This window comes from Danaus plexippus, chromosome 8 (genome assembly GCF_018135715.1).
Source record: "Danaus plexippus chromosome 8, MEX_DaPlex, whole genome shotgun sequence".
Lineage (NCBI taxonomy): Eukaryota > Metazoa > Arthropoda > Insecta > Lepidoptera > Nymphalidae > Danaus > Danaus plexippus.
Window position 1 is genome coordinate 1,912,756 of NC_083542.1, and position 21,439 is coordinate 1,934,194.

The 21,439-nt window shown below is 28.0% G+C and overlaps 1 protein-coding gene across 1 annotated transcript; it reads right to left on the minus strand.

Moving 5' to 3' along the window:
• Nucleotides 1-1,415: 1,415 nt before the first annotated feature.
• On the minus strand, nucleotides 1,416-20,915 carry LOC116776120 (uncharacterized). The gene is made up of 7 exons (XM_032669226.2): nucleotides 20,768-20,915; nucleotides 12,789-12,977; nucleotides 10,242-10,409; nucleotides 4,487-4,564; nucleotides 3,791-3,928; nucleotides 3,337-3,433; nucleotides 1,416-3,218 (listed from the first exon to the last, which is right to left on the minus strand). The coding sequence occupies exons 2-7, from the start codon at nucleotides 12,967-12,969 to the stop codon at nucleotides 3,065-3,067; spliced, it is 816 nt and encodes a 271-aa protein (XP_032525117.1). The 5' UTR covers nucleotides 12,970-12,977; nucleotides 20,768-20,915; the 3' UTR covers nucleotides 1,416-3,064.
• Between the last annotated feature and the right edge of the window lie 524 nt (nucleotides 20,916-21,439).

The following is a 21,439-nucleotide window of genomic DNA, read 5'->3' on the forward strand; positions in this document are numbered from 1 at the left end:
AAATTGTTAGTTGGCAGCTTTTGTCGGAATTCTTTAAGTGTCGAGCTATTTTTGTACACCAACGTTTATTTTAAGTCAACAATCGTAAGTCATTTATATTTCTTGTAGCAAAAGTTATGTTTAGCAATAATCTTGTATAAGTTTAAACTCATAAATACCACAAATTTTTCCTAGTTTTCGAACGATCTTATTTTCTGGTCTCCTTACTAAAATCATTTCAATTTTTTACACTCTCTACAAATTCCTCTGAATACTAATATAAACGTGTACCTGGCTCTATAAATGTTATAAGTTTATTAAAGTTCATATAGCTTTGTATGGTATTATCAGTTAATCTTATAACAACTGTATTAAAATCACCATTTGCCTAGAAAAAAAAGAATGTTTAGTGGCCATAAATAACATTTTATATAGAAATTATTGTTAGGTGAAAGATAAGACGAATTTAATGTTCTCTGAGATTTATTAAGTTATTCACAAGAAAAAAAATATTTAAATGACAGGTTTTAATTTATGAAGGAAATCAATTGAAAGTTATTTATAGACGTTGTGCACTTTTACAAGTATTTGTTTCATTGCTATGGATTAATAGAACTCCTACGTTATTTTCATGTTACAGCTTTAAAACAAAGGAAAGTCTTAAAGAATGCAATTGTTATTATATTACTTCTGTATATGTAGATGTATAATGTATATTTAAAATTATGTTAACAAAAAAAAGTTCAACTTTTTTTCTGTCTGCTGTTTACGGCTAATCTCCTTAAGAAAATTGATACCGGTTTCCAGCACTATGTAACAAATTAAGAAAAAAAAAATGTAGTCTATTTTAATTTTAGCTTAGGAAAGAGATTTGCAAATCGTTGATAAACGTTATTATAAATGCAACTTATAAACAACAGACGTTAATATACAGACTTTTTTATAACGATATTGAATACTATAGATTTTTTTTGTGTCGTACTATAGTCTTCCAATAGTAGTAAGAGCATTTAAACAAAAATCAATGGGCTAAGACACATTTATAGGTAATAAAAGTCAGTGAAAAAATAGAACTAAAGAAACTTCGGACTGTTAACGTTTAATGATCTCTTGTTTTAAAAGCTATTTATTGGTTCATTAGCATGACTGGTCTTCCTTCAACGGTTTTTTTTTTTGGGACACTAACCTTTCTTTGAGGTTGGCAGTGTCACAGTCCGCGTCTGGTAGATTGCCAAATTTCCTACAATGCACGGCTTAAAATAGACCATGGAAAGTGAGTTCAATTTTCCTTTCTTCTACTCCAATAAATTTGAACTCCTTTTTTGAATTTTTGATTTTTATATTTGATTTAAATTACCCATCCCATTCCATACCATGGAGATAACGGTCATTATGTTTGTCATTATATCACTAATGTGGTTAAATAAAACGAAACATTTAAGTGATTTTGTTTAAATATATTTTCAATGAGAAACTAAAACGAGGTACATAAAATACACATGCGAAATAAAATTGGAATAATAATATTCACGACAAAAAACATTTAGTTTTTTTTTCGCACAAAAGATAGCGTAACAGATAAATTATATACGTAATATCAAAATGGCATCCATCAATAATGTAAGCAATTTCTATAAATAAGTGCATAAGAAAGATAAGTCTTAAACACATGTTTAGGTCTAATATAGAATTTCTTTTTTGACGGACATCATTTAAATATTAAGAGAGCTAAATATTGTCTTCGACTTATACAAAAGCTGCTAAGCATATAAGTATTTGGCTTAGCTTAGCTTGAGTATACTTAAATATAACACTAAGCTCTATATACCAGGATAAAATTATTATTATAAAGTAAACGCGCTCGTTTTAGTATGATTACAATACACATTTTTTTGAATGGGTAACAAGAATACACCTTAATAAGATTGTCGATTTTTAAAACAATACACATAGAAATAAATAACACTTATTCATTCAAACACAGGTAAAAGTAAGAGGGCAAAAAAAAATAATTTAATCGTGTGATTCAATTAAAAGAAGGAACATTTAATATGGAACAACATTTGTTAGCATGGATACAGTATTATTTTAAGATAAAATATATAAATTGTGTTCAGCCTAAGTTTACGGAAACTCCGATTTCTGTATTATCTGCTGTTTATTTTGAAACCCAAGTTTTATGGTAAACAGAGTTCTAAACCGATCGTTTTAAATGAAGAAAAAAGGAAATTTATTGTGGAATTGATTTTGAAGTAGTGTTTTACTAAAGAAACCGCAGTACCAGGAAATAAAAATTATAACCTCGATAACCGTAAATCGTGATTGAAGTTAAGGTGATTATTACGTAGAAAGTTTCCTTCTAATAAACATTCAATTTTAATTAATTATTAATACAAAATGATTAATTATAGATTCTCGTAAATGTATAAATAGATTTTTATGAGTTAAATTTAAACTGATGCTATAATTTTTTCATGGTTTCATTTTTATTTACTTCCTCAAATATTAACATACTTGTTGACGGTTACGAAAAGTTTTCAATAAAGATATTGACTAGAAAAATACAAAGTGTGTTCTTATTTGAAACGGAAAATAAAAAAAATACGATTAATTTGATCAAAAAATTTGTAGAAATTTATTTATTTTTTCGTTTCAGAACAATATTTTCAATTAAATTTGGATGATATGCTCCTAATTTAGTTAATTTTCTCCGTTATACAACGAATTGGTCCATTTCAATATAAAAACACAAATTCTAATTATATTTGAATCGCATAAATAACACTTAACATAAGACAGGCTGTCGTTAATCTCATAATCATGTCACGCATCAGTAAGGGACAGGAAAAAATACACCAGACTATAAGATTAACAAGGCAAAATATTCTATAGTGGATTATAATAAATATAAACCAGAGTAGACCCTAGCTTTTAAAGAGGTATATGGAAGACATTTAGATAAAATTATAAGAACATTAAGATATAAATTATTTTTACAGCTATTGGTCATTTGAGCACTTTTAAAGAGATATTTAAAGAAAAGTCCACACGATTGCAGCAGCCGTTTGAAGTTAAACTGGAAGCGTCATCGGCCAATGATAGTGGGTTCATCGGCCATGGCTAGTTCGTCTGTGGCAGCTTTGTCGCCTTTTCTTTTACGGGAATACCATAGAAATGAGGCCGCTGCGAATAGATTTACTAAAACAACGAACCACGCTAGGAAGAAACTAACGTGGTAGCTGGAAATAATACATAATGTATTTACATTAATAAGTTTAAGAAAAACTTTGGGAAGTATATTATTATGACTTCTATTTAATAATTTATAATTTATAAAGATTTTTTTTTAATACTCACTAGTGGTAAGCATGTTCTGGGTAGATGTATCTCAAGTTCTTCTTCATATGGTCTACCGATGTCATCATGACTTGTACAACCACTAGAGTACACGAGGCTGGCAGTAAGAAGATTTGAGTTAAAAAAACATCCAAATCTAGGTACACAGTATCTTACCTAACTATACCTTTTTCCCGATTTTGATAAAAATATGAATGATGCTTTAAAGTGAAAACAATCACTATGATTCTTAAATTTCAGTAGGATGAGTTGCTTATGACATAATTTGTGATTATACTAATGATATTATTTTTAGATTTCCATACAGAATAAATATTTTTAGTGCTAGTATGTGCTTAGTTCTATACATAAGTATTAAATAATTGTTATTTTAAAGTTAATTTAACAGTATACAATATTTAAATGAAGAGAAAACAACAATTAAAACTCGATTTCCGTTGCAAAATAAACTTACTACTGATGAAATGTATGCCTGCTGCTAGTCGTTTAAACATGTAGCGTGGGTTGCGGAAGGTGTATACTGAGAAGCCGCAGCCCATCGCCATTACGAACAGGCTAATGATGCCAAAAGAGATCATCGTTCGTACGTAGCCTAGAAAAATATTACATTATTTTATTTATTCGTATATATTTCACATTGATATGGAATTTATGTTCTAAATAGTAACACGTGAAACACTAAAGATTTTAAGTTTATTGCAAACACTGAAATGTATATTTAAATAAAAACTTAGTTGAAGAGCTGTATCGGAACGCAACATAATATTTACTCCATAAAATTTTATAATCATACCAATTTATAAGCAATTGAATAGTTTCGACTGAGACGCACATTCTTGTATTCTTAGTATAGCATAGAAAGTATGTTAATGAAAGCTACTATAGAACTTAGTCGTTCTAAAACAAAGTATAACATAACCGTCAATTAATTAACATGAAAATCTTTATATTTTATGTCAAACAGATATACATTTACCTAATTTTCTTATTTTATTAACTTCATCAATAATGCTTTATCTTAATGATTATATTTCTGGTGAGCTTTTGAATATTATTTATTGAACTATTATATTATTATATCCTCTTTATATTTATCTTTAAACATATGTTTTACTATTTGAAATTTGAAGACTATTTGTTTCATACTTACTCGCTATGTCAACATCGTATGCTGGATCAACTGGCTTTCCGTTCTTCATGATTGGCTGTGACAGGTAATTTGTGCAATCTGTAGCAATTTATATCCAATATAGTGACATCAACACATTTATACGACAGCTTCGTATGTCTATAATGTTTTGAATTTCAATTTCATATGGATTTAATTTATTATTTTCATTCATATCATCGATGTATTAACGAGCGTAATTGTTGAAATTATAATCTGTTCGCGTAGATGTTTAACAAAAATACAAAACTATATACTATTCAGTTATCTATGTGATATCTGTGTATCTTATTTATGAATGGAAAATTAAACGAATTTGATAATTGGGATCGAAGAATTCGATACTTTAACTATCTACCTTATTTATATAAAGTTATATTTTGACATTTCAATGATGATTCAGAAGAGGCCTTAAATAAAAACGATGAAGTTCAGAAAATTGTATGGTTTAAAATCAAACAACAATAAAAAGCATTTCTTTTTGGTAACATGTCTTATATGGTATCGATAATTTTTTTTTGTTTTAATGAAAAAAAAATTGGTTCAAAAAAAAAATTAAAATTAAATGGCTCCTTTTAAGTAGTTTTTAGATCAGGAACATTAACTGGCATCTTTAGAACCTTATTAACGTTATTATAAATTTAATACATCTGTTTTAGTTCGTAGCAAGAGAACAAGCAAACATACATATGAAACTAGAAAACTGAATGACTTAATGTTCATGGTCTTCATGTTTCAGAGACATTGTAGGTAACAGATTAATATTTTCACCATGCAGAAATATATTATCACTAACAAATTCCTCATTGTTTGCTTTAACCACTGTTTATTTATTTACATTGGCATCACGCAACATATCTATACATGTAGGTCGCAGACTTGTAATGCGGTATTTTTATCGGGCACTATAAATCGCATTGTGTGGGTTGAGGTTTATTTTTTGTGTTTTCAGCTGATTTCAGTTACCGAGCTTTTCAATATTCATACATTTGTCAGTGGTGAGCTGTTGTTTATGAATTAGCATTGGCCCTGTCTAGCTAATGTGCATCAAATGGTACATTTAATCTCGTTGTAGACGAAAATAGCTGATCATTTGAGGTTAAATTTGATATTCATTTACAAATTGTTGCAAACAATAGTTTGCATAGTTGGTAGCCACTGGGCTTTATTACGAGTAGATGTAATCAAAATCACTTCTCATCACTTATTTGCAAATATTATTTTTATATAAATTAAAGTTGTAAAGAATATAATTGCTATAAACTAATTATATTCAATTTTTAACTAATTGGTGTTATTTCGTTCGGTTACTTTTATCTGTAAAAAACATACTTATGTAAATTCTATGTAGTAAGTGATAAAAAAATTAAAGAATAGGTTTGAAAAGATTTTTACAGTTATAGTTTAGTATTGTTGGAAAAGAAAAATAAAATGAGCTTTATGTTAAAGTTAATTCCAAGATTAATTATTAAAGGTATATATATATTTTTACAACATGATTAGAATACGAAACATAATAATTTGTATAACAGGAAATGAAATGAAATTCCGAAGTCAAAATGTCTTAAATAATGCGTTGAGAATTAATGACTATATATATAATTAAATTTTCTCATGTACTATGTTCTTGGCAGAGGCACAAAGTGGTTCGATGAAATAAATATGTTGATTGTCAAACAAAAGGTTATATAAGGTTTGTTAAAATCATTAAATATGAAAAAGTTTTTCAAACAAGGTTTTGTTAGTAATTAAAATGGTAAGAAAATAATAAAATTTGAAAATTTTTTTTCTATTTATTTTTCATGATGTGATTTTATTGATACGAAAATAATATTTATTAAACGTTTGTTATTTGCGAGGAAAGTCACACTGAACTTAAGGTTTGTGATGATAACTTATCAACAGCCACAACACAAGTTAATTATCTGAATGATTTTAATAAACTCTCAATGTTGATAAATTTAAGTAACGCATCAAAATTTAATATTTAAATATTTTTTCACCTGCATGATAAACATTTCTACACAAAGCATAAAAACACTTGCGAAGTAAGTATAATTGAATTGATATAAATTATACTGGACACAAATATATGTTAAAAAAAAAACATTGCATAAGAAAATAAATGTTATTGAAATTTGTAAACTATGTTCATTAAAAGTAGTCGAATGAAAATTATAATTAGTACCTAAGTAGCAACTATTTGTATTCTTATTTAATACCTTGTTGTTAACATTCATTGAATAAAAGTAGATTGTTATTTTAATGTAATGATTTTTTACATACTAATAATACAGGTCCATGTTCACAAAAATCAATTTTATATTCATAAATCAGCAGACCTATGATGTATTTTGTCGGTATGTTATTGGATTTTATCAATGACGTGTTCCCAGCCTCAGTTTGTGAAAGTGTTGCGGCCTATGTAATAAAAAACTAGTAACTGGTTTTATAAAGATTAATTATAATAATTAAGAAAATGAAAAGGAAGACCAAAAAGGCTTATTTCTGATATTTTTAATTTGCGGAGCTATCCAGTCCTATCCAGTCCATTTCCTATCCAGTATATCCTAGGTATTTATCCCCCGCAGAACATCCATCTATAAATCCTTTTTGAAGAAAATAGCGATTTTCGGGGTTTGAAAAGATCGTCTATTTCCGATATCAGTCATTTAGAGCGGTGACCGTGGCTTGGATTGCTAGCAGATAGTTTTTGGATCCTAGTAAGTGGAATAGATAACGATATTATCTACGAAGAGGGCTAACTTCACAGGGCTAGTGGATCTAGGAATATCATTCTTCAATATGGTGTACACTGTGGGTGTTAGCACGGATCCCTGAGGAATCCGACTCTGATAGGTTGGGAAAAAAAGATCCTTCCCTCCTATTGGACACAACCATTCAAAAGTTATGATGAGTAGGAGCCTCTCAAACAATTTCAATTGATACAACTTGAATACTAATCCATCGAACGTAGGGTCTTTTTGATGTTCAGTCCTTTTATTTATGTCGAGAGTTCATATTATAAAGTCTTTCTGTGAGAAAGGTCGTTAGAAGTAACCTAACCTGAACCACAACCTCTACGTGCCAATTTGGTGAGGGTCAATCCTTTGTGTATTGAAACTACACTAGCTCTCTGAATTGGAAACTGAGAGTTACTCGCTGTCCTGATGCTCAAAAGCGGCAGTTTGATTGTCAAACTACATACAGGGTGTTTGCTTTTTCATATTCAATAACCTACGTTTATATTATAAATGTACGTTATAATGTTTTAAAATGTTCGAACACTTGTAAAACTGTTAACTCTCCGTACCGTAACAATACCAAATAAGACTAAGTGAATTATTTAAAAAATAACGCGAATTTTGTTGATCTAAATATTACGTATTTATTTCTAAATAAAAATTTAATTATCTTGTCTCTTCTGTAGTAGTCTCCGTTAGATATTAATTTAATTTCTTAATGACCTTTCTGATCCTTTAATTTAAGAACTCTTAAAAAACATCGAAATAAGGGAGCTGTAAAAAATTTACTGAATGCAATTATTTTTTAATAAGATATTAAGGAACCCCTACAAAATACTTTAAAGACTCGAAAAATAATGATAACTAACGCAAGGAAACTCAAAGTTTTGAAACACTTTTTGAATAACACATAGATTATAATATATATATAACTAAATATATGGTAGTCATATCAAGTAAGAATTCTCATTGTCACATTTTATTATGTACAATGTCATTGCGTTTTGATCTGTTATGTTTTTTATAGGATACATAATATATATATAATTTATTTTTGTATTATTTTACATTCTAACTTTATAGTGAAATTGAATCTTTTGAATGTAAGACTTTGTTTTAAAGTAGTAAATTTTTGTTTCATAATACGTAAACATACAAGCCAAATTAATTGTGGAGTCTGGTGCACTGACTATAATTTATGAAGACGAGTGATTTATGTTACTCATAGTCGCTCGAGAACAAAACCCGACGACTAAATCATTCGACTACTTCTTTAAGATTGTTTCAAATTTTGTAACACGTCAAAAAATTATAGCAATCATGTCGAGCCTTCACTACATTGAAATTGTTAATCTTACTAATGTTACAAAAACCAAGGAAATTAAATTGATATACGTTTTGTGATCTTTCGCGCTTGAAATATTTAAAGAAATAAAAAGATTTACACGCTAATGTAACCTACCGCTCACACGTGTAAATATGACACAAAAAATTAAAAGATATATTGATTTAACTATCACAGCCTTGTTTGAAACTGCATATAAAATTCAAATCAATCAAATACCTCATCGGAGTAACAAATAGACATACTAAAAGAAACGGTATTTTTGTATAAATGAACAAAATAAGCATATCGTAGTGTTTGGTGCAATGTTAGTTTATTCTTTATAGTTATATAAGCAATATTATTTCACACACCAACAGAAAATATTTTTGTTTGGGAGATGACGCTAATTCCGGGAAAGCATCGCACAGACACATCCATTTGTACACTGATTGAATTATATCGCCTCGTGATTATAACCTTGTTAACTGAGTAACTAACACTGAGCACGTACACCCAGTTTATTTTTTCATTCACCTTCTGTTTTAGCTCACTCGGTAACTCCATTAGCACCCGCTGGTTTAAATTTTTCTTTCAAATCTATTTTCTTTTCACAGAAATAGTAAACTAAATAAACCGCCTTTCAACTGTTAACGTTTCTTAATTTACCATAACTGCGAAATAATTCTAGTTTCATGTTTATATAACTTCTCTATAATGATATTATAAAAAAGTAATGTGTACGACATGGTTAATTTTTATTTTAAATTGAGTCTAAACTCCGCGCCATCAATGTCATCGTAAAGTTTTCCTAAGATTTGAAAGAAACCTTCTCCTTTTACTGAAATAAAAAAATCTCTAACTTCGGCCTTTTATTAAAGTAATAATAGCACAACAAACACAAAGTGGAATTGAGAACTTCCTCCTTTTTGAAATCGATAAAAAGTACACTAAACACCTTCTAACAGCATTATCTACCGGTACATAAAATTCTCATCGGAATCGTTCCGGCCGCTCCAAAGACAAACCAAAGTAATCAGACAGACTGACAGACAAATGTTTCAATAACTGCAATTTTGAAGTAAGCATCCCCTATAATTTTATACGCATTTAGTTCAATGGTGCTATTTTTAAAGATAAGAAAAGGACACTTATTTTATTTATGCTCGTTTGTATATATGTAAGTATGATTTAGAGAAGCTATAGTGAGATTATATTACTAAAGTGTCCTCTTATCAAAGACAATCTTTTTTCAAGTTAAAGTCATAATGAAAATTCCAAGTTTAAAAAACTGTCAACCTAAATAACAAGCATAACTTCATTAAAATTCCTGATTGGATAACCCTTTCAGAAAATAAAGTGTTTCTATGATTTTAATTAATAAAAACATTCAAATTGCTAAAACTGTTATTGAAATTAACTAAACCGTTCATTCGTCAAACATACAAACAGTCCCTCACTTTAATTTAAACGCACACAGTGCTTCAAGTTAATTGTTAATTAAAAAGAACATAAATATTTTTCACAATCTGTAGGTACCACTTTTATTTTTTCATAATTGTATACAAAAAAATCATTTTCGGGTGAAAGCAGTACAGGAAGCGAGTATTCGTGCTTCAGGTAACGTCATAATCATAATAATAAAAATTAATTTAAATTATGTACGTACTTGTGTAATATTCTCCTGCTATTACAGTTAGGTCAATGGGTATCGGGGTGGTGTGCATTGACGCGTTGTGCTTAAAGCTCTCAGTCGGATGGAACACATTACGACATATTTCCCATACACCTGAATCACTCCATAGAAAGTAATTACCTCTGGACGGCAAATAAATACCTGAAACAAGAATGTTTTTTAGCGTTCGAAAATATAGATCTTTTGGCTTTTAATTTAATTTTGTGGATACAGTTTGCCTTTAAATTTTTGATAGTTATCAAAAGAATTCGAAAAAAGTCGAGGAAAGAGAATAACTGTGACAGCAACTTGGACGTTAAAAAGTTACTTACTTCTAAAATTTACTTTATCTATTTAAAGAAATGTCAATTATCAAGGAATCATTACCTATGTAAAAAAAAAATTCTATCTCTATGAATCTTTATATTAAAGTCGTTTAACACAGTTGCATATATTTTAGATATTTATTTCAAATAATTTTCGTCCAGAAATTAATATGTACGGATTATTTTAAAAACTTCTATATGTTTCGACGTATTCGATCATAAAATACAAGGTATGTAACATAACTGATGGCAGAAGAAATACAATGTAAATTTTACTATTTTGAAATGTTATAAGTTAATTTAAATGAAACTAAGCTTTACGGATACTTTCGGTTTTTTATTATTATTTCTAGTTCTTGTCAACAAGAATAACTGTGGATACTTTCATTTCGTCTGCTCGTGATCACGGTGAGCTGTAATGTAACTGAAACGTCGGGATTATGTAGTTAGACAATAATAAAAAACGCGTAGTATCCAAAACGTTTAGTTTCATTTAAATGAGTACACGGAAAATCTTATATATGTTTATAAGTTAATTTAGGGTAATGTTAAAAATTATAATAAAAACTTCATAAAGTGTCTGTTAAAAAAATCTTCAACGTCCTAATAATATACTTATCTATATATATACTTTATCCTATATTCGGTTCTGGATTTTCTACAAATAATTTTTAATATGTTATTAAAATGGACTACATTTATTTCTTTGTTTCACATGCAAACAACTCAAATTGAATCTGCTAATCACAAATTGAAGCAATTGCATGCATTGATATGTCACTGTGCAATTTAAATTAAATAAGTGTTGCCAATCTAAAACATTCGGTGAATTATTTTGGCATCATCCTCATATTGCTTTATTAAAGCTAAAATTAACAAACCTAATAAATATAGGAAGTGAAACATTTAAAAGTATTAGATGGAATAAATATTAGGGGATTTAAAAATATTTTATTGATTTGAATTTCTAAAATTTAAATTAACTAATGTTACCTGTATTACAATAAGGGATGTATTGACAATGATCCGCTATTTGTACGTTATTTATGTTTGATTTACCTGACATATTTTTTTTTGTATTATTGTAATGGAGTTAAATATTTTATTCATATTTCAAATGTTGCGATTAAAGTCTGTTGTTATTTTAATCGTTGTCTGCAAGTCTGTTGTTAATTAAATTATTTATTCCGATTCACTTGCGGTGTTGTGATCGCTAATTAAGACAATCTTTCGTTTTAACTTCGCCAATATAAAACAATCATTGCTTTTTACAAAAATATACACCATTTTCAGTTTCATTGGAAAAATAATTTTAAAATTATTAATAAAAAGCAACACAGCGCAGAACTTACTTTAACGTTTTCATATTTTAATACCACGTTTTTTTATTGTTTCTAATTATTTAAAATATGAATGAAATGCAATTGATTTGCCTATTCAGCTACACGCAAGCATGACTAATTGTCATTACGATAACAATGCACAGATATTTCTTACATCCCTTTGCCAAATCTGTTGGGGCAACATATTCATCAATCAATCAGACTTAAATAGCATGACCAACAATTGACTCTTCTGTAAAAAAACTGTATTAAAAAATTCTATGTTAATTTATTTACATTTAGCGTATGGAAACAGAAATAGATATTCGGCCGTCGACCCGACCGCTATAAGCTTTTAATTAATAATACAGCAGTTGCATTTTGAGTTATTCTATAGGCGACGAAGCGTCTCCGTGATTTACATCATATTACTACAAAAGATATCAAATTTAATACGTCATATTTATGTAAACAATGTTCATCAAAATTTAAAAAAAATAATATTATTAGCATCAAACTATATAATTTGATATCACGTGGAGGAGTCATTAATCATTTCGAGATATCTTTAGGTTTTTAATATCACAGATACAATTATGTTGACGTTATAAAATACGACTTTTTGTTACCGTCATAGGCGCTTTAAAGAACATGAGTCTGTTATAATTCACAAGTTTGACGGTGAAGCGTAAAGCATCATTGTACAAAATGTTAGGTGAAGTTAAAAATAAGACATTCTGTTATAGCTTTATTTATATGAAGCGCTATAATATTATGTTATCATTATATAAAGCTTCGTTGTATAATTAAAGGTACATTTAGCAATTATATCTCTAAATAAAAGAGAAGTTTTTAAGTTTCCTTATATATTTCTTATAATAATGACCATTTACCATCTCCTCCTGAAATGTACACCCATTTTTCCGTGCAAACAGCTGTTATCCAAAGAAAGGTGCAAAGGCCAACGAATACAGTGCATCCGAAGAGAATTCGTCTTTCGATTACGAGTGCCTGCATCAGCGGTCTCCTCTCAGCACCGACCGAGGATGCCGTTGACATCTTATCAGTCTCCATACTTGTATCTGTAAAAATGAAAACAATCAGAAATTATGAACAAAGAGATATATTTGGAAATTTAGAGATAATTCAACATACAATTTAAATTATGTACGAGTGATGATTATGAGTTAAATAAATATAACTTTAGTATTCGAATAAAAATAAGTTTCTTTTAATATAAACATATTTGGTATTGCGTATGTACGAAATAATTGCACTTTTTAAGTGTTCTTTAAAAATATCTTTAATCTTAGCACCCAAATTGGTTTTGTTCAGTTTCATTGATTTGAAAGAATTCTCGGCAGCAATCTCAAAATGGATACATTTTTAGGATGCCTCTAAATAAGTTTAAATAAACTGAAACACTTTTATCAGAAAGCTATTTGACTTTTTCTTTTCTTTTCAATCAATTAATCTATAAATAACTACATAACTTTTTACCCTCGCTTCATTAAGCTTTTCAACAGTCTGCTTCATTGTATCTACTTTATTTTAAATGTTTAAAAAACATTTGAACCTTATGATTTGAATTTAAAAAATTCGTTCTAAAAATATAGAAAATAATAATAGAAAATACAGTGGAAAGTAAAATTACGAATGGAACTGTCAATTTCAAGATCACTTCAACTGTAAATTTCAAGCAAAAACCACTCAATTAAATTGTCCTTCTAAGCTTGTTTGAAGTGACAACCAAATCTTTGTCCCAAATTGTTACCTCCTATAACCGTGGTGAAGTAACATCGGATAATAAGTTATTCTGCTTTATATAAATTAAATAATGTTCTCAGTAAAAAAATAATGAAAATTAGTATCGGGTTTAGATTTAAAATTATATTTCGGGGAACAAAGCAATATGAGAGTATTGTAAAAACTTGGTGTTTTGACTTCTTCGTTCCTAAATTTAATTTACCTGTTTAAAAAACAGAGCCCAGAATTGTCATACATGTTTAATTGTGAAGACAGTACAGATGAATATTCTACTCACATAGAGCTTAATGTGGTACTGAAGAGAACAGAGAGATAACGAGAGCTGATCTATGTTCACTACTGACAGCAGTATCGTTTAAAAATAATAAATATAATGAATTCCTTCTCCGATAATTCACTCAAAATTCTCATTAATTTGTAGGAACCAATGAGCAGCGAAATTATTCTCATCAAAAATATAAATTAAAATCAATGAGACTTTAGAAAATCTTTGAGAAGAAACAAAATAAAGATCATTACAATTTTTTTTTATAACTCAAATGATCATATAATCCAGAGCAGTGTTTCTATTTAATATTTATATAAAGACATTTCCAAAGCAGTAAATATTTTATTAAATACAGCTTATATCACTCTGGAATGTGAAAGAGCTGTTGTTTTATTTACTCACTTTGTATTCAAGGGTCGTAGGACGTCGGGACGCCTGGCGACGTCTACAATGACGCCATATTTACACAAGACTTGCTTTAGCACGAGTCTCTATAGATGTCAAACCATACTTGCCCTAAATACCTTTTAGCAAATAGAAATTTGAGTTATATATAAATGCTTCTCAACCTATGATATGTTTTACTGATTAAGTTACATTAAAAATTAAAATAAATCACTTTTAGTCTGAACTCTAGAATTTTGTAAGAAATATAAATAAGAACAGATTCTGTAAAATAAAGTAGACTTCCAGACTTAATACATATATTAACACTACGTGTATTTTTAAGTAATTTTTTCTTTAATTTTCATTTTATTTGGATACAAATGCCGTAAGCTGTAACGATGTGTCTTAATTTATAAAAACAAAAGAAAACACAACTGACGTTTGATATTGTTTTTGTAAAAAATATTTAGATTCAAGAATTTATCGAGGACGTAATTCATACTTTATTGTATTCTTGACGTATATTTTGGCGAGATCCCGGAACAATTGCATGAAAGTTTTGACGGTTAACATTTTTATACAACATAATATTATATCGATCGATATGGACTCAGTTTTTTTAAGATTCAGTAATAAATTGACATACCATAATATTTATTTCCTCTTAACGTATTACAAGCGTAAATTTGATGTTTAAAGTAATAATTGGATTTAGAAAATGAACGAATAAATGGATAACTAAGTTAACAAAAAACCTTCGAATGAGGAGATGAACGATTTTAAGAGCAATATTTATATTTTTCTAGGATTAATAAAAACGTCTTTTTTGTTCAATCCGTATTTAAAAAGCTTTGATTAAAGCTTTATTTTCGTATAATTCATTAGTTGGTATATACTATACTTACACGGATCAAATTTATTTTAAAATTTGAAGGTTAACTTAGTAACACGTAACCGATTAGTACCTTTGTGTGCAATTTAGTAAAATATTTATACGATTAACTTCAGATAGTGCGCCCAGATCATATATATATATATATATATAATTTTACTGTACGTTTCTTTGTCATTGAACTCCACTTAATCAGCTGAACAGATTTTAATGGTTTTTTATTTGCATTTTGACGACTCCCCAGTTGGTTTAGATTCACAGGTTAGGCCTGTAGATGGCGCTGCAGTCGGTATTTAGGTTATTTAAAATGAATAGACACCCTCTCTGATACTATGTGTATTGTTTTAATACACTGTATAATAAATATGTATTTCTTTCTGAGTGCGTCTCTGATGGAGTCGCGAGCAAAAATTAATATGTATACGTATGTATGTATATAATCACTTTTATAGTTACATTCCTTTTAGCACATTAACTTGTTGAATTCATCTGAAGGTTATATAATTTAAATTTAGAATTAATTGTGAATCTAGTCTGTAAAAAGGGTTTATTATTTTTGCAATTTATTCTACAGTGAACAAAGGGCGAAATTAAAAATAAATGTAGCTGTAAAAGTGGTTATAAAAGCAACAATGGGAATATCAAAGTGGTGCCGTAAAATGGTAACCGTGAATCAAGTATGTCTGTTTGTGTAGTGCCCAGGTGAGTATTTCTTTGTACATGAAATTCTTTAGCGCCACGTAGAACCTTCACTTAAATGTTTTCATTGTAAGTGTCATAATAATATCAGTAAAAAAACATCTCTAATTAGCGCTAAATACCTCATAGTATTATAAAATCAACATTGTCTGTAAACTTAAGTACATTTTTTTAGTGATTTTAGAATAATAAAAATTGAATTGATATTTTTATCTCCTAGTCCTATGACCTTATATAAACATCATAAAACTATAGTTTAAATGATATAAATAAAATATTATAGTCATATGCATAAGTAAAATTAACTTCGTCACCTTGCAAACATTCATATTGAAATTTGCAATTTATATATAATGTTTCTCCGCACCAATGCTATATACAAAGGGTATATGAATTACCTTATTTATTTTTTGCTTGTAACAAACGAAAATTATGTTACCAACTTAGTAAGGGGAATTCAGCTAAAATGAAATCCATCCAAATCGAAATAAAGAAAGTTTTTTTTTATAAATAAATTAGGAATAATTATAATTAATGGCTTAAAACTTCTCAATGTTTCTCTTCCAATAAAAACAAATTCCTTAAAATAAGTTATTTATATCAACAATTTTACATTATAAATAACAGTTCATGTATCGCGATTGCTAAGCATTGTTTCTGTTTCGTAGAATTTCTTTGTAATCATATTTTTCTTTTTGAATTTTTATTTTTGTTGTTATATTAAATTCTTCTAGGAGTGGATCTTTCGGTAGTAAACTGATGTGTTGATTGATTTTTGAAAGTGATTCCTTTTAACGAAATAAAAAAAAAAAATCTTAAAGCATTTCAACCATAATTACGGTTCCTGATGTTTTAGCAAAGTTTTTAATGAAATCAATAAAATAAACATCGATCCAATAGAGTAGTCACGTATTTAATGCAGATTTTAATTTGCTTTAGTGCATTTGGAACATAACATCTTAGCTATAATCTAATAAATTAATATCAATATTATTTAATATCTATTAAGATTAAATAAAATTTATAAAAGAATTATATACCAACATAAAGTATACAATGAAATTACTATATCACAAACGAATACAAATATAATAATAAAAACTCACCACATTCCCTATCATATCATGTTGACAATCGAGTGCTCAGTGTAAAAATTAAAAAAAAATATTTTATACGCGAGATAAATGTATGAAAATATTTGTTTTAGGAAATATAGGGAATCTTTTTGGACAAAACAAATATATGTATGTAATAGTTTCATTGACTTTGCGTAACAGTTAGTCGGTGTTCATAAAGCTGTCAGCTAGAAATGGCATGACCGGCTAATTGTCAGTAACTTCATTAGTTTTCATTACTATTTATTTTTGGACTCCGTAAATTTTGCCATACTAAAAGATCTCTTAATATATTTGCACGAGACTTTAAGTGACGATATGAGAAACAGAAAAAATATAAGTATAAAAAAAAATCAACAAAATCAAAATGTGCACAACAATAAATTTTGTGACGTTTCCGTTTGGTTGGTTAAAAAGAAAATATTTTTTTATGCTCGTGGTAGTATAAATGTAACTATAATAATATTTTACCCTTATAACTTAAATGTAAATGAAATATCAGGTTATACAAATGTCGCTATCGAAATCTGAAATGTCGAAAAAATCATGTTTTGTATTTCAATTTGTTTATAATTAAAGCGAATTTACTTCTTATTCTCTGAAACAGCTAACGGAAAACACTTATAATAACGTATTTTTTTAATAAAAAAATAAAAAAATAAAGAGTGATAAAGTATTTTGAAAAGAGTTTCAAATTATTGTAGCGTTTTTTATGTATTATATTTCTGAAATAAAACTCTTTGAAAAAAGTATTAAATTTTGATATTTACATAATATTGTAAAATCAGAAAGAATATATTTACTAATAATCGTAATTTTTTTAAGACGGTCTTTTTTCAAAATATCTGTAGAAACCTTAAAAACATTTCGTTTGAAAGAAAATTTTGAAGGGCGAGTGTTTTTTGAAATTTAAAAAGTGAGGACGTTTTAATATGAAAAATAAAATCGGATGTTATAGAAATGTCTACCTGAAATATGAGTAACACATTAATATTCAAGTGGGTATTGCTCGTTCACTGATAGTAACAGCTGATACGCTGACTGATAAAGCCTCTCGCTACTAGATTTATATTTATATCAATATGGGGGATATTCCAATTTTCACAAAGACTTAGTTTGAAAGTTATGTCCAAGTTCATAATTTAACAAACATTAAAAAAAATGCATTTATAAATGCTAGTTTTATGGAGGACAATTTTGTTCCCGACTTGTTAATTATTTTTAGATTACTAGTAATCTATTGATCTACTAGTAATCTAAAAAATAATTAAGTAATTTAATATCAAATTATTTAACAGGTCACATTGATAAATTCATTAAACTCATGTATTTATTATTTCTATAAAACTGTTTTGTTCAATAAATGCTACATGTTTCAAATCACACTCAGACAAATTGAATAGCTATTCTCTTATTACTGAAGACAACAGTAATATTACATTTGAATTTATACTATTAGTGAAGATTACTATACGTACAAACATTTTTAGACTTTCTATTTATATTTAACATATTTCTGTCAATATCTTCATGCTATTTTAAGAAATAAACTTTATGAGTGAGAAATATTGAGTATTGTGTAGTGCTCTAACCATTTCTTTTTATTACTACCTCCTATTAATTTATTTTGCGCAAAACAACTTTTCTAATGTTACATTTAAAATCTTTATCTTGAACCTCAGGGAATCGACGTAAATAAATATAATATATGAATTTTCAATAAATAATATCCTAAAAATAACGTAAAATATATCACACGATTTCATTATTGCCAAATAAAAACCAATCCGAAATCGTGACGGCGGAATAACGATCAAGAGCTAATCTAAATATATTTAGCGTTCTGTCACTCACGTGTTACACATTCGTAGTGTAATAGTAGAGATTATTACATTTAAATAAATTGATTCAATCGACCAGCATATTGAAACTTGGCTGTGTTTAAAACATTTTTGTTATTTCAGTTGGGTTATATTGACAGACAATATATTAATTAGTTTATAATTATATTTTTATTTGCTCCGACTATTATTAGTTGTCGTCAATGTTCGTTGTATTGAAATCAAAATGTGCTATAATTTAATTCAACTGTTTTAAGTTTCACTAACAAGTATGAAATTAGTGTAAAATATAATCTTCCGTTTGGATATAGATTGGTAGTAACATTTTATTCCTTGTTTTCCGGCGTAATTATTATGACATGGTGTTTGTGAGAAACCACTACTATTTCTTAAATTTTTTCATTTTAATAAAAAAATCTTCAGACAAATATTTGTTAGGACCAGGCTTCCTTCATAAATCATAATCTATTTAAATATAAGTTTTCGCAAAGACATAAATATTAACTTTTTTCATATTTACTACCTCCTGACTTATTAAATATAATTGCAGGATATAAAATGTTATAGAATAGATGATCTGATATTGGAGTGAAATAGAAAAGAGAAGGAAAAATTTCTAATAAAATTCATAGAAAAACGCAAATCTAGAAACGTTTGGCTTGCTCGTGTTACTTGAGATTTTTTTTTAATTTAATATTATTTCTTTAACTTTTAATTGTGGCTTTAAAACAATAAAAAAAGAGTAATTAAAATGAAGCGTAAGTGAAAAACGGACTGAGCTGTTTGAAACTCTTTGTATAGAGATTTCAAACTTATCAAAAGAGGATAGCTATTCTTATTCAAAAATACAAAAGATTATACAATTTGTATTGAAATGACAACACCACAAGCTCTAAATATTGTTCACTACTGCGGACATTGTAAAATTGTTACGAATTAATTATTTTATTGCAATACCCACTGCATATAAACTTGTAATTTGTATTTGTATTAAATAAATTAATATTTTAGAAATAAGATTTTTCCCAATTGTAACAGATCCAGTTTATTTATGTTATTACTATAAATGTTGTTTTTTTTTTAATTGATCATTGAATGTTAGATGTTGAACAAAAGTTTTTATTTTTAAAATGTTCATGAATTTATGCCTTTTATTTAAATCTGGTTATTTTGCTTTATCAAATCATAGCAAAGAGTCTCCGTATAGAGAAAATGGGTACGTGGCCATAGAAAATTGTTTAGATATAAAAAAGTAGGATGTTTGAATTATTAATTAGCACGCTCACTTGAAACTATAGTGACCTTACTTATATGACGTTAATTAATAAATAATGTATATTAACTTTTTCAGTTTTCGTTCAATGGTAAAGTTCAGTTTCATTCAATGGGAAGGATATTTAATTTTTAATAATATAGACGATAATAGAGACAACTTGGATAATAGAGACGATGAATACGTCGTCTCTATTTTCCAAGTTGTTTTTCAATGGATTTTATGGTTTTGTACGTTTAGATCCATAGTTTTCGATAGTGTCGAATATTTTACTACGGAAAGTTTATTATCAACTTTTAAAGTTCACCGTCTTACCTTCAATAGTCACGGTTTTATGATACAGATACATTGTTAATGATTATTAAATTGTCTAATTTAATACGGAAAAGTATTTTTTTTTATTCAGGGAAACGGTATCAAATATTGTTTTTATATACACTGATGTAAAAAGAAATGAAGGAAAAACGATATAAATTCATAAATGTTTAAACATTAGTTACAGAAATTAAATTAAATTAAAATATCTGTTTTATAATAAAGTATAACATCCAAAAACATATATATAAAACACAAATAAAAAAATACTGTCATTACTTTTAGTTAGGAATGGTTCGAAAAGTTGGAGCAAACCTTTTTAGGAACAGCTATGTAACTTCGATCATATTTCACATGAATTCACGGAACACTGTCACTTGTTCACTTGTTGCCTGTCAGAGGACGTGCGTCCCCCGTTAAGCCGTTGTAGAACTGAACATGAGACCACGTGGCCAGGAGCGTTTTGCGCGCGCCAGTTACCGGGCTCACACTCACGTCTTGAGTCTATTTTGAGATAATCTGTGTTTGTTTCTTTCTCGCTTTAAATTAATAAGTATTGTCTAATATATTGCATTATATTTTTATTAAGTCTATGTTTTTTAATCTATGCGCATCCTAGCAAGGTCTTTTGTAACAGTCTTTTTTTCATGTATGCCACAATATTTGTTTTGTAAAGTATGAAATAATTAAAATAAGGTCTATTATATTGTACTCTCAATTTTCATTAGTATTTTTAAAATTGATTAAAACCTACATCATCACGCTAAATAGATCCCGATAAAGTTTCAAAAAAGTTACGCGATGTGAACTCAAAAAAACTGGAATCTTTTCAGGAACGTAATGTGTTGTTGTAATTAAGAACAGTTTTATTCTGAATAGAAATACAGTTGTAATTTTTGTGGGCCCTTTGACGTAGATTTGATGTAGATACCCACATCAAAGACTTTATATGTAGATTGTATATGCTACATGCAAAATATGGTTTTG

What these genes read in the sequence shown, in the direction of transcription:
- LOC116776120 (XM_032669226.2), bottom strand. Translation starts at nt 12,969, where the DNA reads ATGGAGACTGATAAGATGTCAACGGCATCCTCGGTCGGTGCTGAGAGG. An exon ending in AGCAGGAGAATATTACACAA is followed by an intron (nt 4,565 to 10,241) that starts GTACGTACATAA and finishes AAATTGCTACAG; the next exon opens with ATTGCACAAATTACCTGTCA. An exon ending in CCAGAACATGCTTACCACTA is followed by an intron (nt 3,219 to 3,336) that starts GTGAGTATTAAA and finishes TATTATTTCCAG; the next exon opens with CTACCACGTTAGTTTCTTCC.